This window comes from Heptranchias perlo, chromosome 30, assembly GCF_035084215.1.
Source record: "Heptranchias perlo isolate sHepPer1 chromosome 30, sHepPer1.hap1, whole genome shotgun sequence".
NCBI lineage: Eukaryota > Metazoa > Chordata > Chondrichthyes > Hexanchiformes > Hexanchidae > Heptranchias > Heptranchias perlo.
In genome coordinates this window covers 10,918,292-10,935,248 of record NC_090354.1, presented here as the reverse complement: position 1 = coordinate 10,935,248, position 16,957 = coordinate 10,918,292, and the positions used below count along the sequence as shown (strand labels likewise).

Genomic DNA, 16,957 nt, shown 5'->3' with positions numbered 1-16,957 from the left:
AAACAGGGAAAAAAAAACAGAGAAAAAAAAACACAGAGAGAGGCAGAAACATCCGGAAGGCAGAGAGAGCCAGCAATCATTTGCTGGCTCTCTCTGCCTTCCGGATGTTTCTGCCTCTCTCTGTGTTTTTTTTTCTCTGTTTTTTTTTCCCTGTTTGTTTTTTTATTGAATGTGTATTCGGAGGTTCTGCAGGTAACACCTCTCTGTCTGAACACGGTGATTGCCTTGGCAACGGGCAGTTGCAGGGGCAGTCTGTAAACACCATTTATTATTGTTCAATATGTATAAATGCGTAGGCTTCAAGGAGATCTTGAAACATTTGCCTGAGGAAGGAGAAAATCTCCGAAAGCTTGTGAATTTAAAATAAAATTGCTGGACTATAACTTGGTGTTGTAAAATTGTTTACAATTGTCAACCCCAGTCCATCACCGGCATCTCCACATCATGGGATAAACAAAGATGGGGACTTTCATTTTAACCCCCTCCCCGACAGATAGGAAAGGGTCAGGCGAGGGATTAAAATCTTAAAAAAATCAAAATCCAGCCTCCACAATATTCAGGCCCTGGACTAGGCTCCTGCTAAAAGCAGACAGGAGCCCACTCAAGACTCGATAGTCCTCACGGCCCGATGATGGCATCAACGTGCAACGTAATTTTAAGGCCCACGCAGGGGGAGTCCCGCTCTGTCTGCTGCCTGGCAGCCGAAATATGGCGGGAGGAGCCAACTGGCCAGAAGAGGCCCAGGTAAGTTTCAGAACTTTCCCCCTCTTTGAACTCCTTGTGGGTCAAGAGGAACAACAGGAATCCTTGGGCCTCCTCAGTCCCGGTATCGCCCCCGATCTTTGGGGAATCCCGAGACACAGAAACCCCGGCCTCCCCATTCCACTGCGATTCGAGGGAACCCCTCCACCCACTGACCGCCAGGGATCGCTCCTACGGGTCTCCAGCTGTGTCGATATTCCCGCTCCCACCCGCCGGCCTGAAATGAGAGCAGAAAATGCTGGGAATACACAACAGGTCCACCAGTCCCAAAAAGCATAAAAAAACAAAGGCCAATGCCAGAACTGTATTCTGATGAAGGATGCACACTGAAATGTCAACCTGCCTCCCCTGCTGCACCATATCATCAGCAGCTCAGACACATTCTACATTGCCAGCACCCCTTGATGTAAAGAAAATGGGGAATCGAGCTATTAAACATTACTGAACTCAATGTTCAGACCCGAGGGCTGCAGAGTGCCCAGAAGACAGAATTGATATGGTTCCAGGAGCTTGCAATTAACATGGTTGGAACAGCCTAGGAAGCTAAAGACAGAGTAGCAAGAGTGGGAATGGGAAGGGGAGTTAAAATAGCTAGCCACAGGGAGGTCAGGATCGGACCTGCAGACAGAATGGAGGGTTTCGGCAAAGCACTTGTCAAATCTGCGTTTGGTCTCTCACACCTTAAGCAGTGAACACAGTATACTAGATTAGAGGAAATTGTTTTTTCACAGGGAAGGAGTGTTTGAGACCTTGGATAATGTTGTGGAAGAAGATGAATGAACAGGTGTTGCATCTGTAACTGAAAAGTGTCAGGGAAGGGAATCTGGTATAGTGGAAGAACGAAAAAGGATTTCTTGGTCAGAACGAGCTGTCCATAAAGTAGAGCAGTGGCGGAAGGGAAGATGCCCTTGATTCATGTTATTGTTGGCAGAAATGGTGGTAGGTGATTTGGGTGAATGTAAAAGCTGATGATTGTTGAGAGGATGGTGAGAGCAGAGACATAGGAAAATAGACTGACTTGCCAAGAGTCCTGTTGAGCACAGTTGAGCGGAAACCTTGGCTGAGGAAAACACACATTTCAGAAGCTCTGGTACAGGAGTAGGAGTCATTAGACCAAATATGTCTGAGACAGAGAAATTGTGTGAAAGGAATGGAGTCTTTAGAGAAAGAGGTTTGCAAAGAAGTGAATACCAGGTAGTAGTGGGAGTTGATGCTCCAAACACCTCTGATATCTGAATAGATATTGGACAAAAGGATTTCATAACCGTCTGAATGGAACGAGCCCTTTGAATGTTTTTACATTTCAAGTGCAGTGAGACGCAGTTCAGAAAATCAATAGGATTTGCCTTGTCTAGAGATGAAATGCCTCTTTGTCGACAGTAACAAATTGCAAATAGCAGAAGCATCAAACTAATGGGGCAATTTCTAGTAATCACCACTGCATTGGGAATCGGAGGATAAGTACAAAGGCACCATTTGTGTGTGAATGAATGAATGTGCCAATACACAATACTTATGCCATTGAAGTATGTAACGCATCAAACCCAAAAATGGAATCTTGCATGCTGCTTATAATTCTAAAATGTAACAGTGTAGACATAACAGAACATTAGAATTAATAGAGAAGCACAGCCTCTTAATGCATTGCTCCTGCAGGTATGTTGTCCTGGGACTATGCATTCTGATGAGAGGATAAGGATTCCTGCGAGCACACCTATTTAATCTCCCTACAGGTGCAGCTATTTACTCCTTCCTCCTGTTGCTGCTCCTCCTCCTCGTACTCATCCTGTAGCCAGAGTAAAATTGACAGAAGGACTCGCAAGAAGAAAAATCTGTATTACCAGAAGCCCTTTAAGAATTCATAACATTGTATGGCTAGTACAAGCACTTTAACATAGTTAAACTAGAAACAAAACCCAGAACGTAATACAAACAAAATGTCTCCCAAAACTTTGCAGCATTTTAGCTGAGAGCAACTGAGTATCCTCTTAAATATTGACGCCTCCCATTTTGTACCGTACATAGTTTGTCGGCAGGTAGAGACAAAAATGGCATTGGGGTCTAAACAGTGTCATTTGACCCTGATTTGCATGCATTAATGAGGCTCCGCCTGGTTCCGGCTCCGATGGACGTCCAGCAGTAAATCGCTGTGTCAGTTCCCCACATGATTTTATTTCCATTATCGCCCCATTTTTAGTCATAAACAAGGCGGTAATGATATGAAAATCGCCCACAAAGAGATGGGATCAATTAAAGGGAAGTGCTGCAACGAGAAGGACAAAAAGTTAGAAAGTTTCTGGAGAGCATTAAAAGGCATCTCAACTCATCAGCAACTTTTGCCCAGCCTGAAGCAGCATGGGATTAAGAAGTAGCAGACCAGGATGAAGGGAAAGGGAGCCTTAGATGCAGACGTGAGTCTGTGGACAAGTGATGGTACTGCCCAGCACTTGGCCTCCTCTTTGATGACTACTGAAGTCAAGCTGCTGCTGCATGAGATGCTTGTGAGGAGGGCTTTCTTCTGTGCCATTCTACTGCACCATCCTATTGGTCAGCACTGCAGCATGCCTGTAAGAAGGTGCAGCCAAGTTTCAGCTGACTGTATATGTGCAAGCTCTATGCTATGTGTTGGTGTTGGTGTTCTTGCAGCAGATGGCGGGGCTTTGCATCTAACGCTCTGCTGATCCAGACTCTGAGAAGGCAAGTTACCACAGTCATTGCCAGGTGGGTTTACCAGGGACCTGCAGAAATGGTTGACAGCACCTTGACTGGTGTGGCCAAATGGGGTACACTGGCTCCTGATCACCCTGGCATGCCTTCTTTCATGTAATACCATGTAAAGCATGACACGCTGTGATGGGGCTGCTTCTGAAGAACCTTCCAGTACAAGAGTTGAACAGGCACTCGCAAATCATTACGATGCTGCTGGGAACTCTGCTGGTACAGCCGTCATCAGGAAGCGAGCCTCCAAAGTGAGATCTGTTACCTCTCTTTGAAGATTTTGGGTTGCAAGTTGCGGGAAGGAGAGCCCAGAGCATCTCTTGCACAACTTGACCTGCCTGGCATCCTTCCTGCTCCCCTTTTCCTCCACACACATCAACTCAAAGGATTCCTGAGGGCAAACCCTCTGGTGTCAATAAAGGAAGCTCACATAAGAAATACAAGGAAGATCTTTAAAATGCCTTTACCTTTACAGTGAATGGGCAATTTAAATGCCCGCTCGCCTGCAGGTCTACCCACGGCCTTGTTCTTGTCAGGTTTTACTGGTGTGCTGGAGACTCAGCATCCAACATGCCTGTGGGTCCAAAAATGAGTGCGGAGCCCTTCCCAACCCCCCTCTGTATACACTAGTGAAGTTCCACCTGCCTGCCTTGGGTGGGAGCTTCAGACACCTGCCCCAGACCTAACCTGAAAATTGAGCGGGGCCTTAAACAAGCTGGAATCTGGCGGAACTGATTTCCAGACTTCCACCGTCCCACTGGCACTCCAAACCGTAGTGGTACGAGTGGAAAATCACCCCCAACCAATCAACTGAATCATCCATTCTGTGTACTCACAATAGACACGAATGCTGCATGCTTTCCGGTTGGATTGTACAATGCAGCAAAATGTATTTCCAGCCATTGCTGTTGCTGGTCCGTAACTGGTGCTAGAGTGACCCAGAGGGACTCTCGAGCTGCTTTTCCCTCAGTGCTTGGAGGTTTCCCATGTCATCATAGTTTGAGGTAAGTCAGTCACATATAAACCCCCCTCCTACCATTAGATAATGTAAATTGGATTTTCAACAGAACTTGTCTCCACATTACCTCAGCCATACCCCTCTAAAGAGGGAGTCTCATCCTCCATACCTTCAACAGTTAAAGTAACTGCAATGCGACTTCCAGTACCACATTTCATTTATCTGCTTTCCTGATTATCTGCCAGAACTTTTGTGGGACACAACCTTCCGCTGCATCATTGCACAGCCAGCTAACATCAATCTCCTCCTGTCTGACCTAAATCTTTTTATTTTGGAGTGTTTTCTATTGTGTGGATTTTTTTTTTAATGATTTTATTTGAATGCTGATGACCTCATTGGAGAAACTGTTTGGAGATGATGCTGAGCCCAGCTGTGTAAGAGAAACGAATAATCATTTACCTGGAGTGCGTCAGTGGCATTTGTCATTTTAACTGAATGTGTTAATTCACCACCCACATGCGATTTGGCTTAGTAACCAGTCTAAGATAGTTTCACCGTTGTCACTATTGATAATCATTATTCAAATTCTGAAACACTGTTCAAAAAGAAGTAGGGGAAAAAAATCCAAAAAGGAATCTACCCATTTTGATTTTTTTGAAGGGATACTGATAGTTGAATTTACCCTCTACACTGTGATTTTTTGAATTAAATTATAGCAATTCTTGCCTCATATTTAATGTCCTGGCAGCGTGATATCGATCGTGAATGCTGGTTTACCATGTTGCTGCATTGCTATTCTCGGCCAGGTACCTCCCAGAACCGGGGGGGGGGGGGGGGGGGGGGGTGGGGGGGTGGTGGTGGAGTGCGGACGGGCAGATGGGGAAGAGATTGTCCTCAGCTGTTGTTTATGCAAATTCAAGTGGCTGGGCAAGTGTGTTTATTAGAGTTGATTTTGCCTGGCATGCTAATTCTGCCCCTTTCTGAATGTGAATGCAAGATATGAGCCCAGATTCCAAATGAATTGAGATGGTCTAACCTTTGATGGCTGCAGTTTGTTTATATCTTGTTTTTATCTTTAAGATAAACTTCCTGCTATTTTCAACAGTTTACTCAAATCCAGCGTGCGGTCTTCTTTGAGAAAAAATCTGCGACACAAATTTTAATTTTCTTTTCAACTACAGCACGAAAATTTGAGACGATTGACGGAGTTTTCAGTTTGGGTGCTGATGGAAATCTAGCTGTTGTGGATTGGCCACCTGTTATGCCATCAGTGGAAAGGAAAAATTGGGCGGTGGGGGTATAACAGGCAGCTGATCTACAATCGGCAGCTTTCTGCCCGAGCCCAGACTCAAAATTAACCCCAGTGTGTACTTTGCATGTCACTTTTATATTGGTTGTGACAAATACAATAATTTTGTTCTGTTAAATTTAAAACTATGGTTAACTGGGTCAAGATTCTAGATAATGAGTATTTACCTCCTTATTAGCATTCCATGGATCTTTTGTCTAATTTTGGAGAGTTCACCAAATTAGTGTTACTGCCACATGTCAAAATAATGTATTGTCGTTTTCATTTGGTACAGGAGAAGTGGATCTTTGTTGTTTAAAATTCTGAACACTGTTCAGACTAAATAACTTGAGGGAGCCTACTTGAAACTGGAATGGGCTGATTGTGGATGCAAACTGGGGGCCTAATGCCTATTTCAAGCCTCTGGATTTTTTTGCCTTTCCCAGGAGATTACGTGTTTTGAGGGGGGTGGACGGAGGGAGGGAAGGAAGAAATGTTCAGTCATGATGCTCTGGCCATCATGGTGTGGGGCAGGCTTAATGGACCAGCTGGTCTTTTCCTGCCTGTCAATTTCGTATGTTCGTATGCTACGGTCAATATTCTCAGGTGAAATGCAGTCAAACAAACAGTCGTTAAAGGGACCTTTTGAGGCTGCCAGCAAAACACTAAGTACATTTATTTCATTTACCTGAATATGGAACCAGGAGGAGAAGAGCAGGACTTCTGTACAGTTGATGTCAGGGAATTTGGCGTCATATCAGCTTTTTTGTCTAGACTTATGGGCACGCTCACTAATGCAATATTTGTGATAAACCAACAGCGAAGCGTTTTTTTTAATCTCACTAAATTTGACATTACTGCATTGAATGGGAGCCCATTAACATACAAATTTTAATTAGCCAAACATGTAATTTTAGGAAATTAAAGTTGGTGTTGATGTGAAAGTTGGTCTCTTCCTTTTTGAATTTGCAGACAGCAATTTTATCCTTGCGAATGCTCAAGTGTACCGGGGCTTTCCCATTGTCTACTGCTCGGATGGCTTCTGTGACCTCACTGGCTTTGCTCGCACTGAAGTCATGCAGAAGAACTGTGGCTGCCGATTCCTGCACGGAGCAGAGACCAGTGACCAGCTATCCATGCAGATTGAGAAAGCACTTGACAGCAAGCGGGAGTTTCAAGGGGAAGTACGATTCTACAAGAAAACTGGTAAGATGTGCAATGATGAAAAGCGCTGAGTGCTCCTGCACATCCACTCCATGACTTGTGATAGATTCATTCTACATTTTGTTAACGATCCAGACATCAAGGTAATTGACAAAGGCAGTGTTCAGAGAGGGCATGAACTGGGAGTCCATGACTTTGAATGGTGTAATATACCAGGGCTATCTGGCATGATCACTACAAAAAGTGTTTTATTGGGCCTGCATTTAATGACCACCATGCATGTCTTGTCAGGATGTGCCATCTTCACTCCCATGTTCTGAATATACTGTAGACTGTGTTGAACCTGCCAGGGATCTGAACTGCTGTCCTTTGGCAATCCAAACTGGGCAGCCCTTGTACACATCCTCTGCAGCAATGCGTCCACTTCTCAAAGGTGCATGGAGCAGTGCCACTCCATCACTTGTCCACAGATCCTGGTTCATGTCTCCATTTCAGGTTTTTTTGATCTTTCATTATTGACCATCTCTCCCCATCCTTAAGTAGCTTTTGCAGAAGCTCAAAACCTGTATGCAGCATTTTTGAGCTTTTTTGAAAAAAGCTCCAATATTTTTCATCACTACATGTAACCACTTACCTTTCAGTAGCTGCTTCCCTTTAAAAGCTGCATGCTCATCATATTCTCTTGGGCTCTCTTCATCCTGCTCCTTGTGCAAGGCTCCAGTGGTGTCAGCGTTCTGTTTAAATGATACTCATGAGCAGCATTTGGCAAGGCCAGCTTATTGTTCTTCCAGCACACAATTTTAGCTGGGATTGCTGAATTGAGCCGATAAAATTGTAGACAATGCCATTTGGCTCATCAAACCTGCTCTATCCAGAGTCTATGTTTGATTATCCTATTCTGGAGTCATTTTCTCCCCACCCCACCAACAGCATCTGTTGGTCCCCGACTTTAAGGAACATTACCTTCCATCCCTTATCTCCCTGAAAAAAATCAAGCAGAGCTTTCAGTTCCCTTTCTCAGCAGATATCTGTCCAGCTCCCTTTCAAATGACTTGAATCAAATACCTTCTCCTGGGGTCTGTTGCAGGTGCCCACTATCTGGGAATTTTTTTGAAATCTCTAACCTTGCTCGAGACTTGTGTGAATTTGTTACTCGTGGCCTCTAATCCTGTGCTTTTTGTCCAAATGAAATAGCTTTCTTGATACAACCCCATGTTTTATATTCACAGAAACAGAGGCCTGGATTTTAACACCAAGCCATGGAGAGCGGGCTGGGGGTGGGGGAGCATTTGTGGATGATTTTGACCTCAGGACGACTTTAAAATTTTTTCAGCAGGTTTCCTGTGCGACAGCCAGCCAGATTGACAGGCAGGCTGCCTGTCGTGGGTTGCGGGGAAGGGGGAGGTCGGAGACATCATTGTGGCGGGGAGGGGGGATATCAGGGACATCTTGGGGGAGGGGTCGGGGACATAGTGGGGGAGGGGTCGGAGATATCGTGAGGGAGTTGGAGACATCGTGGGGGAGTCGGAGACATCGGTTGGGGGTTGGTGGTCGGACATGGTGGGGGGGGGTGGGCAGTGGCCGATTGTGTGCATCCGATCGCGGCAGGTGAGCTTGTTGAGCCTGGAGGACACCCTCTTACTCCTCCTGGCCCACAAACAGTGCAATAAAGGCACTTACCTGTCGATCTGGCCTTTCTCACCTCCTCTTATGCGGCTTGAATTAGGCAGCTCGGGAATCCTGGCCCCCAGGAGTTGTTAAAATCAAAAAGCTATTAAAATGGAGGCCCGCAGCCTCCATAAATGATTTTACTGACCAACCCGCCTCCTGAGAGTGGGTTGGTCGCCCACCCCTCGACCAGCCTCCGTTAAAACCGGAAGTGGGCGCATTGGAGGCAGGTTGGGGTCGGGTTTTATATTTGTACAATTTTTTACCTTCCCACCCGCCTCCAATCCACCTGTCCTTGGGGATTAAAATTACTCCGAGTTTCTGCCAATATATTACCAAAGGGTTTGTGTACTGCTAAAACGCGGGAAAATTATTAGCATCACAAAACTTGAGTATTAGCACCTGATATGGCGGCTTTCACATCTAAACAAAAGTGCTTGTCACATTGATTGCCAAATGTCCTTGAGCCCCAGCACCTGATGAGGTGATAAAGACTCTAACATCAATGGATTGGTTACTAAGCGATTTTTACACCTCGACAAAAACCCTTGTAAAAAGAGTTTGACACGTTGATTGGCAAAAAGAGGTTTAGCAAGGCAGTGCATAATGAATAAATCCAGACTCTTGCAATTCATTCAAACGTTTTGTTTATATAACAGTTATTCATTTAACAGGGACAGCTATCATTGGAAGAGATAGAAAAGGGATTTATGCAGAGAGTTTTTATTCTCAAACATTTTATTCTTTTATCAGTTATTCAGAGAGGGAAGTGCTGGAAGTCTTAACGCGCATCAAGGTAGATAAATCTCCGGGACCAGATGAAATGTATCCCAGGATGTTATGGGAGGTTGGGGAGGAAATTGCGGGTCCCCTAGCAGAGATATTTGAATCATCGACAGCTACAGATGAGGTGCCTGAAGATTGGAGGGTAACAAATGTTGTGCCTTTGTTTAAGACGGGCGGCAGGGAAAAGCCTGGGAACTACAGACCGGTGAGCCTGACATCTGTAGTGGGTAAGTTGTTAGAGGGTATTCTGAGAGACAGGATCTACGGGCATTTTGAGAGGCAGGGACTGATTAGGAACAGTCAGCATGGTTTTGTGAGAGGAAAATCATGTCTCACGAATTTGATTGAGTTTTTTGAAGGGGTAACCAAGAAGATAGATGAGGGCTGTGCAGTAGACGTGGTCTACATGGACTTTAGCAAAGCCTTTGACAAGGTACCGCATGGTAGGTTGTTACATAAGGTTAAATCTCACGGGATCCAAGGTGAGGTAGCCAATTGGATACAGAATTGGATTGACGACAGAAGACAGAGGGTGGTTGTAGAGGGTTGTTTTTCAAACTGGAGGCCTGTGACCAGCGGTGTGCCTCAGGGATCGGTGCTGGGTCCGCTGTTATTTGTTATTTATATTAATGATTTGGATGAGAATTTAGGAGGCATGGTTAGTAAGTTTGCAGATGACACCAAGATTGGTGGCATTGTGGACAGTGAAGAAGGTTATCTAGGATTGCAACGGGATCTTGATAAATTGGGCCAGTGGGCCGATGAATGGCAGATGGAGTTTAATTTAGATAAATGTGAGGTGATGCATTTTGGTAGATCGAATCGGGCCAGGACCTACTCCGTTAATGGTAGGGCGTTGGGGAGAGTTATAGAACAAAGAGATCTAGGAGTACAGGTTCATATCTCCTTGAAAGTGGAGTCACAGGTGGATAGGGTGGTGAAGAAGGCATTCGGCATGCTTGGTTTCATTGGTCAGAACATTGAATACAGGAGTTGTGATGTCTTGTTGAAGTTGTACAAGACATTAGTAAGGCCACACTTGGAATATTGTGTACAGTTCTGGTCACCCTATTATAGAAAGGATATTATTAAACTAGAAAGAGTGCAGAAAAGATTTACTAGGATGCTACCGGGACTTGATGGTTTGACTTATAGGGAGAGGTTGGATAGACTGAGACTTTTTTCCCTGGAGAGTAGGAGGTTTAGGGGTGATCTTATAGAAGTCTATAAAATAATGAGGGGCATAGATAAGGTAGATAGTCAAAATCTTTTCCCAAAGGTAGGGGAGTCTATAACGAGGGGGCATAGATTTAAGGTGAGAGGGGAGAGATACAAAAGGGTCCAGAGGGGCAATTTTTTCACTCAAAGGGTGGTGAGTGTCTGGAACGAGCTGCCAGAGGCAGTAGTAGAGGCGGGTACAATTTTGTCTTTTAAAAAGCATTTGGACGGTTACATGGGTAAGATGGGTATAGAGGGATATGGGCCAAGCGCAGGCAATTGGGACTAGCTTAGTGGTATAAACTGGGCGACATGGACATGTTGGGCTGAAGGGCCTGTTTCCATGTTGTAAACTTCTATGATTCTATGATTCATTTAAACGGGGCTTGACGGAACAACTGTATTTGCCTCTACCATAAATAAAATCTAGCATTACTATAGTAACGATAACATATAATGCTATATGCCTTCAAGTTCAATGTCACTCTAATCCATAGAACGCAACCACCTGTGATGTTCATGAAGAAATATAAACACTATCCCTTAAATATTAAGAATTTTTAAAAAGCTGGAATTAAGAGGACTGTAATGTTTGCTTCTGGCCTGAGGTTAATAGAAGTGACAGGAAGCAGAGCAAATGTGAGTTTCTAAGAGTTATTGAAACTGTGATCTGGGCATGAACATGTGCATGAAGTATTTTTTTAAACACTGTAGTAATTCCTGTCTCTGTGCTCTGCAGTATTACTCCCAAGGGATTTTTTTCACTCTGGGTTTTGACATTAGGATTTGGTGAGTTTGATTTTGTTATTGGGTCAAACTAAACAAATCAACCAAACGTTAGCTGGCCCGTGGCTCTGGTAGTTCTGTGACACAGCAGAAAGGCTGTTCAGCTTATCATGTCTGTGCTGGCTTTTTGCTCGAGCAACCCAGAACAAATCCCACTAATGTTCTTCTCTCCCCTTATCTACTTCAAATATTTATCCAATTTTCCCTTAAAAATGCAATGGTCTCTGCCTCAACCACTCCCTGTGGCAAAGAATTCCATGCTCCAGCAATCCACTGCAGAAATAAATATATCCTAACCCCTCTCCTCACTCTTAGTGGCAATTTTAAATTGATTACTCCTCCTCACTGACTTGCTAAACAGAGGAAATAATCTTTCCTTATTAACTCTATCAACCATCTTCATAATTTTAGAACCTTCTTTTTAAATCTTCTCAGCCTTCTCTGTCCCAATGGAAATAGTGCCAGTATCTTAAGCCACTCCTCATAATTATAGTTTTTCATTCCTGGAAAGCAGCTATTTAACGGACCGAGTGATCTACTATAATTATCCTGGTTAAGACAAGAAGGAAACAGAGACTTAAGGCCTAGTTTTAACTCTGGGCGGCAATCATGCAGGTAGGGTCTGAAATGGGCAGAAAACTGTCCCAACGTTGGCAGCATGAGGCCCGGGAGATTTTAATTCTTGGGCCTCATCTGTATAGATCCCATCAGTCTACCAACAGACACCAGCGGGAAGTAGCTGGTGGCCGGGAGTCGAATGCTGCGCAGCAGGAGGTCACTGCTGGGTACTGAAGGAACAGTCCCCGGCGTTCAGATATGTCACCAGGAAGGGGGTCGTGTGGGCCTTGTAGTCGGGGGTAGGGAGGAAGCCCGTGGCAGGAAAGGCCTAAACTTTCCTTGTGGGGCCTGGAGGAGCAATCCTGCCCCTCCAGATCCCACAAGGAAAGCCAATAATGTAAAAATGAACCATATCTTTTTGGGCCTCTTCAAGCCCCGACTCCTCTTCCCACTAGGTTGGCTTTTTAGAAAAGCCACAACAGCTTCCCCATGCAAGCCTCTGGTTAAAATAGCAGTTGAGTCCTGATGACATCATTAGATCTTGATCTGCATATTTAAAGAAGGACCCCGCCATTTTCCGGAGGTTGTCCTTTCCGCCTGTTCAGAACAGCAGGTTAAAATTGGAACCTGCAGGAAGATAGCGGGACATCGATGGGTCAGACCTACGGGCAATTTTAACTACCCACTCTCCCAGTTTCTGCTGGGCGGGCAGGGTTTAAATCACCCTGCTAGTGATACAAAGAACTTGGAAACCTTGTGATTTCAGGGCTAATAGTTTAAACTAATTGAACCTGTGATTCCAAGTGCAAATTTTCTATAGAACATCATTGATCTGAATTAAATTGGCAATAATTTCAATATCTGAAATAAGCATTACAGTGTATCGTACACTAAACCATTTAATGTATTATAATAAGTAAGTGATAAATAAAACTTCTGGATGGAATAGATATGGCGATTTTGTAAGTTCTCCATTATTGTAAAAGACCTTAACAGATGTTTGTGACTTGTATCCCTCAATGAGATCACCTAATCAGTATTGTCGTCTTCTGAGTACAATGCCCCACTAACCTGCTGATTGTACTCTTCTCTGCTCTTCACTTACAGGAGCTGCGTTCTGGTGTATGCTTGACATTGTTCCCATTAAAAATGAGAAAGGGGAGGTTGTGCTGTTCCTTGTTTCCTTTAAGGATCTCACGGATACCCGAGGCAAAAGCCACCAGGGCGACGGGAAGGAAGGTAGGAGCATTCATGGGAGGAGACAGGTTCGGTACGATTACATGCTGCTTCTCTCATTTTATACAAATGCTTTCACTTCTGCCCAATCTCGCAGCAATCAGTCTAGCAGTCACAGGAACAATACTTTGTTATTTAGTAAAGTTCCAGTGATTACAGTGTCATCCCTTTAGTGTAGATGTAATCAGTAGAGATTGCACTGACTGTTGCTGTCAATGATACAGGACTGAAATCTGAACAAAGCTTCATTTTATCTATAATATATTAATATATTAATATCTATAATATATTAAAATCCTTGACGTAATGCAGTCCATTGTAATTAATGCAGTCCATTGTAATTAATGGTTTTGTAATATTGCATTTAAACATCTCTTGCGTGTATTATCTATTGTAAACAATTTTACAACACCAAGTTATAGTCCAGCAATTTTATTTTAAATTCACAAGCTTTCGGAGGCTTCCCCCTTCGTCAGGTGAACGATGTGAACGATTCTCACATCGTTCACCTGACGAAGGGGGAAGCCTCCGAAAGCTTGTGAATTTAAAATAAAATTGCTGGACTATAACTTGGTGTTGTAAAATTGTTTACAATTGTCAACCCCAGTCCATCACCGGCATCTCCACATCGTGTATTATCTAGTGTTTGAGTATAGTTGAGAGTTTCTCATGCTCTGTAACTGCGAGGTTTAAAAATGTGAACATTTTTTTAAAGTTTCTCTTTCTAAAGTTTAATATTTTAAAGGAACTTTTATTCTTTCCTACACCAACACTTTCTTTTACTAGTGCTTCAATTATCACCTTTAATTTAAAAATAAAATGCTGGAGCCACTTTGAACCTATCACTTCTAAGACAATGTATACAGCTTGTGGATCACCACAACACAAAATCAGTGATACTAAGACTACTCGGTACTTTGAATGCCATTCCGAAGCAGTTCTCAGTTCCTAACACCAACAAGTGGTGCTATGATGTGATATATCTTCAGTCAATTACCCACATACCAGGAATTAAGAATAGGCTCAAAGGATAATTTAATATTATGGAGTTTTGTGAATAAAATCAGAAGATCTGCCACCCTTAATGCTTCTTTATCTTTGACTCTCGGGAGGAGAAATTGTGCTTTAGGATATTAGCATTTGAACAATTAATGAGTTCATAAGGAACTCCTTTATCCATTATTATAATCTGTTTGTATTTTAAAGGTTAGACTCTCCATTAAAATAACTGATAAAGGAATTTGATATGAGTATGTTGAATATTTGTTTGCTAATATTGCAGAGAGTAATTTCACCCCATCAGAGGCTGTTGATATTTCCTTTTGTGATGTCGCGGTTCAGTGTGGATAGAGCTGCAATGCTATGGAGGGTGGATTTTACTCTTTGTAACACTCAATTCTCAGACAGTACTGAGGCAGATATGGGTGGAATATGGAGTGAAGACCTATTACGCCAGATTGCCATCCATTTTATGCCTTATTTTCTGCCAAATGCTTCAATTGTCAACCAAACGTGCAGGCATATTTAAATGAAATGGTAATGATATGGAGATGTGATAAGTCCTATTTTCTCCAAGTCATTATCACCTCGAAAGATTGGACATAATTCACGCTTGTATAAACAAACTTCCAGTGTCGCTATGCACTACAGGAAAGGAAGAAGTAAATTTAAAAGTACATCTAAAAACAATTGTAAAATCCTGATTTTTGATGTTGAATGCTGACATTTTTTCCCAAATTGATAATCCCGCTTGGCAAAATAAAACGGTTTGTGATGATGTCTGACCCTTTGTGCTGATGAAGGTTTTAATCCTGCAGCAACACGCTATTTTCCGCACTCCCTCCCGCCCCCCGCCCCAGTGGCAAGCTCCCAATCAGAGGCAGGAATACTGCTGGAGGCCGAATTCATTCTCTCCCACAGCAGTGAACCTACTTCCATTTAAAGTATAATTACTGCTCGTTTGTTTATTACCAAAATGAATCACCACACATTTACTGACATTGAATTCTATCTGCCACTTTATAGCCTATTCGCCCACCTTATCAATATCCCTATGCAGTTTCCTTTGGTTTTCCAAAGAAATAATTATACCTCCTATTTTGGTTTCATCTACATATTTTGAACCACTCCTCGGCCAAATCATTGATCTAGACCATGAACAGAAGTTTCCCCAGAACTGAACCCTGAGTGATTCCATTATCCACTTCCAACCATTTTGAAAAACTGCCCTTAACTCCGACTGTCTCTTCCTTCTGAACAATTTGTAATCCAGTTTGCTGTCCTACCCCTAATTCCAGACCTTTTAATTTCTCCAGCAATCTCCATGTGGTACCTTGTGAAAGGCTTTCCTAACGTCCATGTGCATCACATCCACTGCATGTTTTTCCATCTGCCATGTTTTTTACCTGCTCAAGGAATTCTGAGGTTTGTCCAGCACAATGCAGTGGATCGGATGCACATTGACATTAGGAAAGCCTTTCACAAGGTACCACATGGGAGATTACTAGAGGTTTGGAATTAGGGACAGGACAGCGATCTGTGTTGGCTAATTCTATTTCCCTTTATCTAGATATATGGTAATTTCACCCTTAAGAGACTCCAGCATTTTCCCTACACAGCTGTTAAACGAACTGACCTGTAATTACCCAGATTAGCTTTGTCTCCTTTTTTAAAAATAGCCACTCTCCAGTCTCTTGGTACACACCCACACTCAACAGAGCCCTGACACTTCTAGGGCCTCTGCAACTTCCTCCCTCAACTCCTTTGGGATCCTCGGATCCTGTCAGGCCAGGTGCTTTGTATTCCTTTAGCTTAACTAAATTATCTAAAACGTTCCTTTTATCCACCACAATATCGCTCATCTCACTCTCAACCGCTTGCGGACTCACTTCCTGTCTGATATCTTTCTCTTTCGTAAAAATTGATGTGAAGTACTTACTAAATATTTCCACCATTTTTTGATTGTCCTCTACAAATTAACAATCTTCTCTCCTCTCAGAGGTCCCACCCCACTTTTAACAATTCTTTTTACTGATATAATTTGTGATTCCTTTTGATGTTTTTCGATTTTTTTTCACCCCTCATACTCCCTCTTAGCTTTCCTTATTCCACTCAACCTCTTCTTTTTTTCCCTCATTCTCCTTTGGTTTTCTCGTTATTATTTTCATAGTCCTCTTGGGCCCTCTTCAATTTTATTTGGTTTCTAACCTTTTTATTTATCCGTCCTAAAACTACTAGTCGTTTCCTTCTTTGTTTATATGGAATATACTTATTCTGTACCTGTGCCATCTCTTTCCTTAAAACACCCCACTGTTGTTCCTGTGTGCCTATTCCACTTTTCAGCCTAGGAAATAGTGTGATGTGGAAGACTTCAAGGAATGAAGGACAATCATTTACCAACAGAAAGGAAAATCGCAACAATGTGACTTTGGCATTAGAATTTAAGGAGTAGGTTCAGGATGTTGAAATTTGGAGAGAGTTGATGGCTTCTTTGATATTTGAAAATATGCTAACAGATCAGGAATTTAATTTAATCATTCGAGTTGCAGTTTTGACTTTCCTCTTTGATAGGTTGAAGCTTCACACTGCAAGTTTCTAAAGGCTCAAACTTTTGATTCTCAGTTAAATGTGTCAGAAATCCCGAAATTTGGATCAGAATTCGGCTTCAGGAAAACTGAACTGAGCATTGCATTCTCAGCACAGGACAGAAAATCTCCCTGATCTGAGGCATTTTAATTGAACGCATGATTAAAATCCATGATTAAGGGAGAGGTAATGGAGAATATATAGCGTGTGGGCTTTGACTACTGAAATTA

At 43.0% G+C, this 16,957-nt stretch overlaps 1 protein-coding gene across 1 annotated transcript in view; it reads left to right on the top strand.

Moving 5' to 3' along the window:
- Positions 1 to 16,957, top strand: part of kcnh4b (potassium voltage-gated channel, subfamily H (eag-related), member 4b) — a 115,369-nt gene that overhangs the window by 28,077 nt on the left and 70,335 nt on the right. The window contains exons 2-3 of the mRNA XM_067969223.1: positions 6,699 to 6,932; positions 13,014 to 13,145. Of these exons, the coding sequence (XP_067825324.1) occupies positions 6,699 to 6,932; positions 13,014 to 13,145 (366 nt within the window). The remainder of the gene's footprint in view (positions 1 to 6,698; positions 6,933 to 13,013; positions 13,146 to 16,957) is intronic.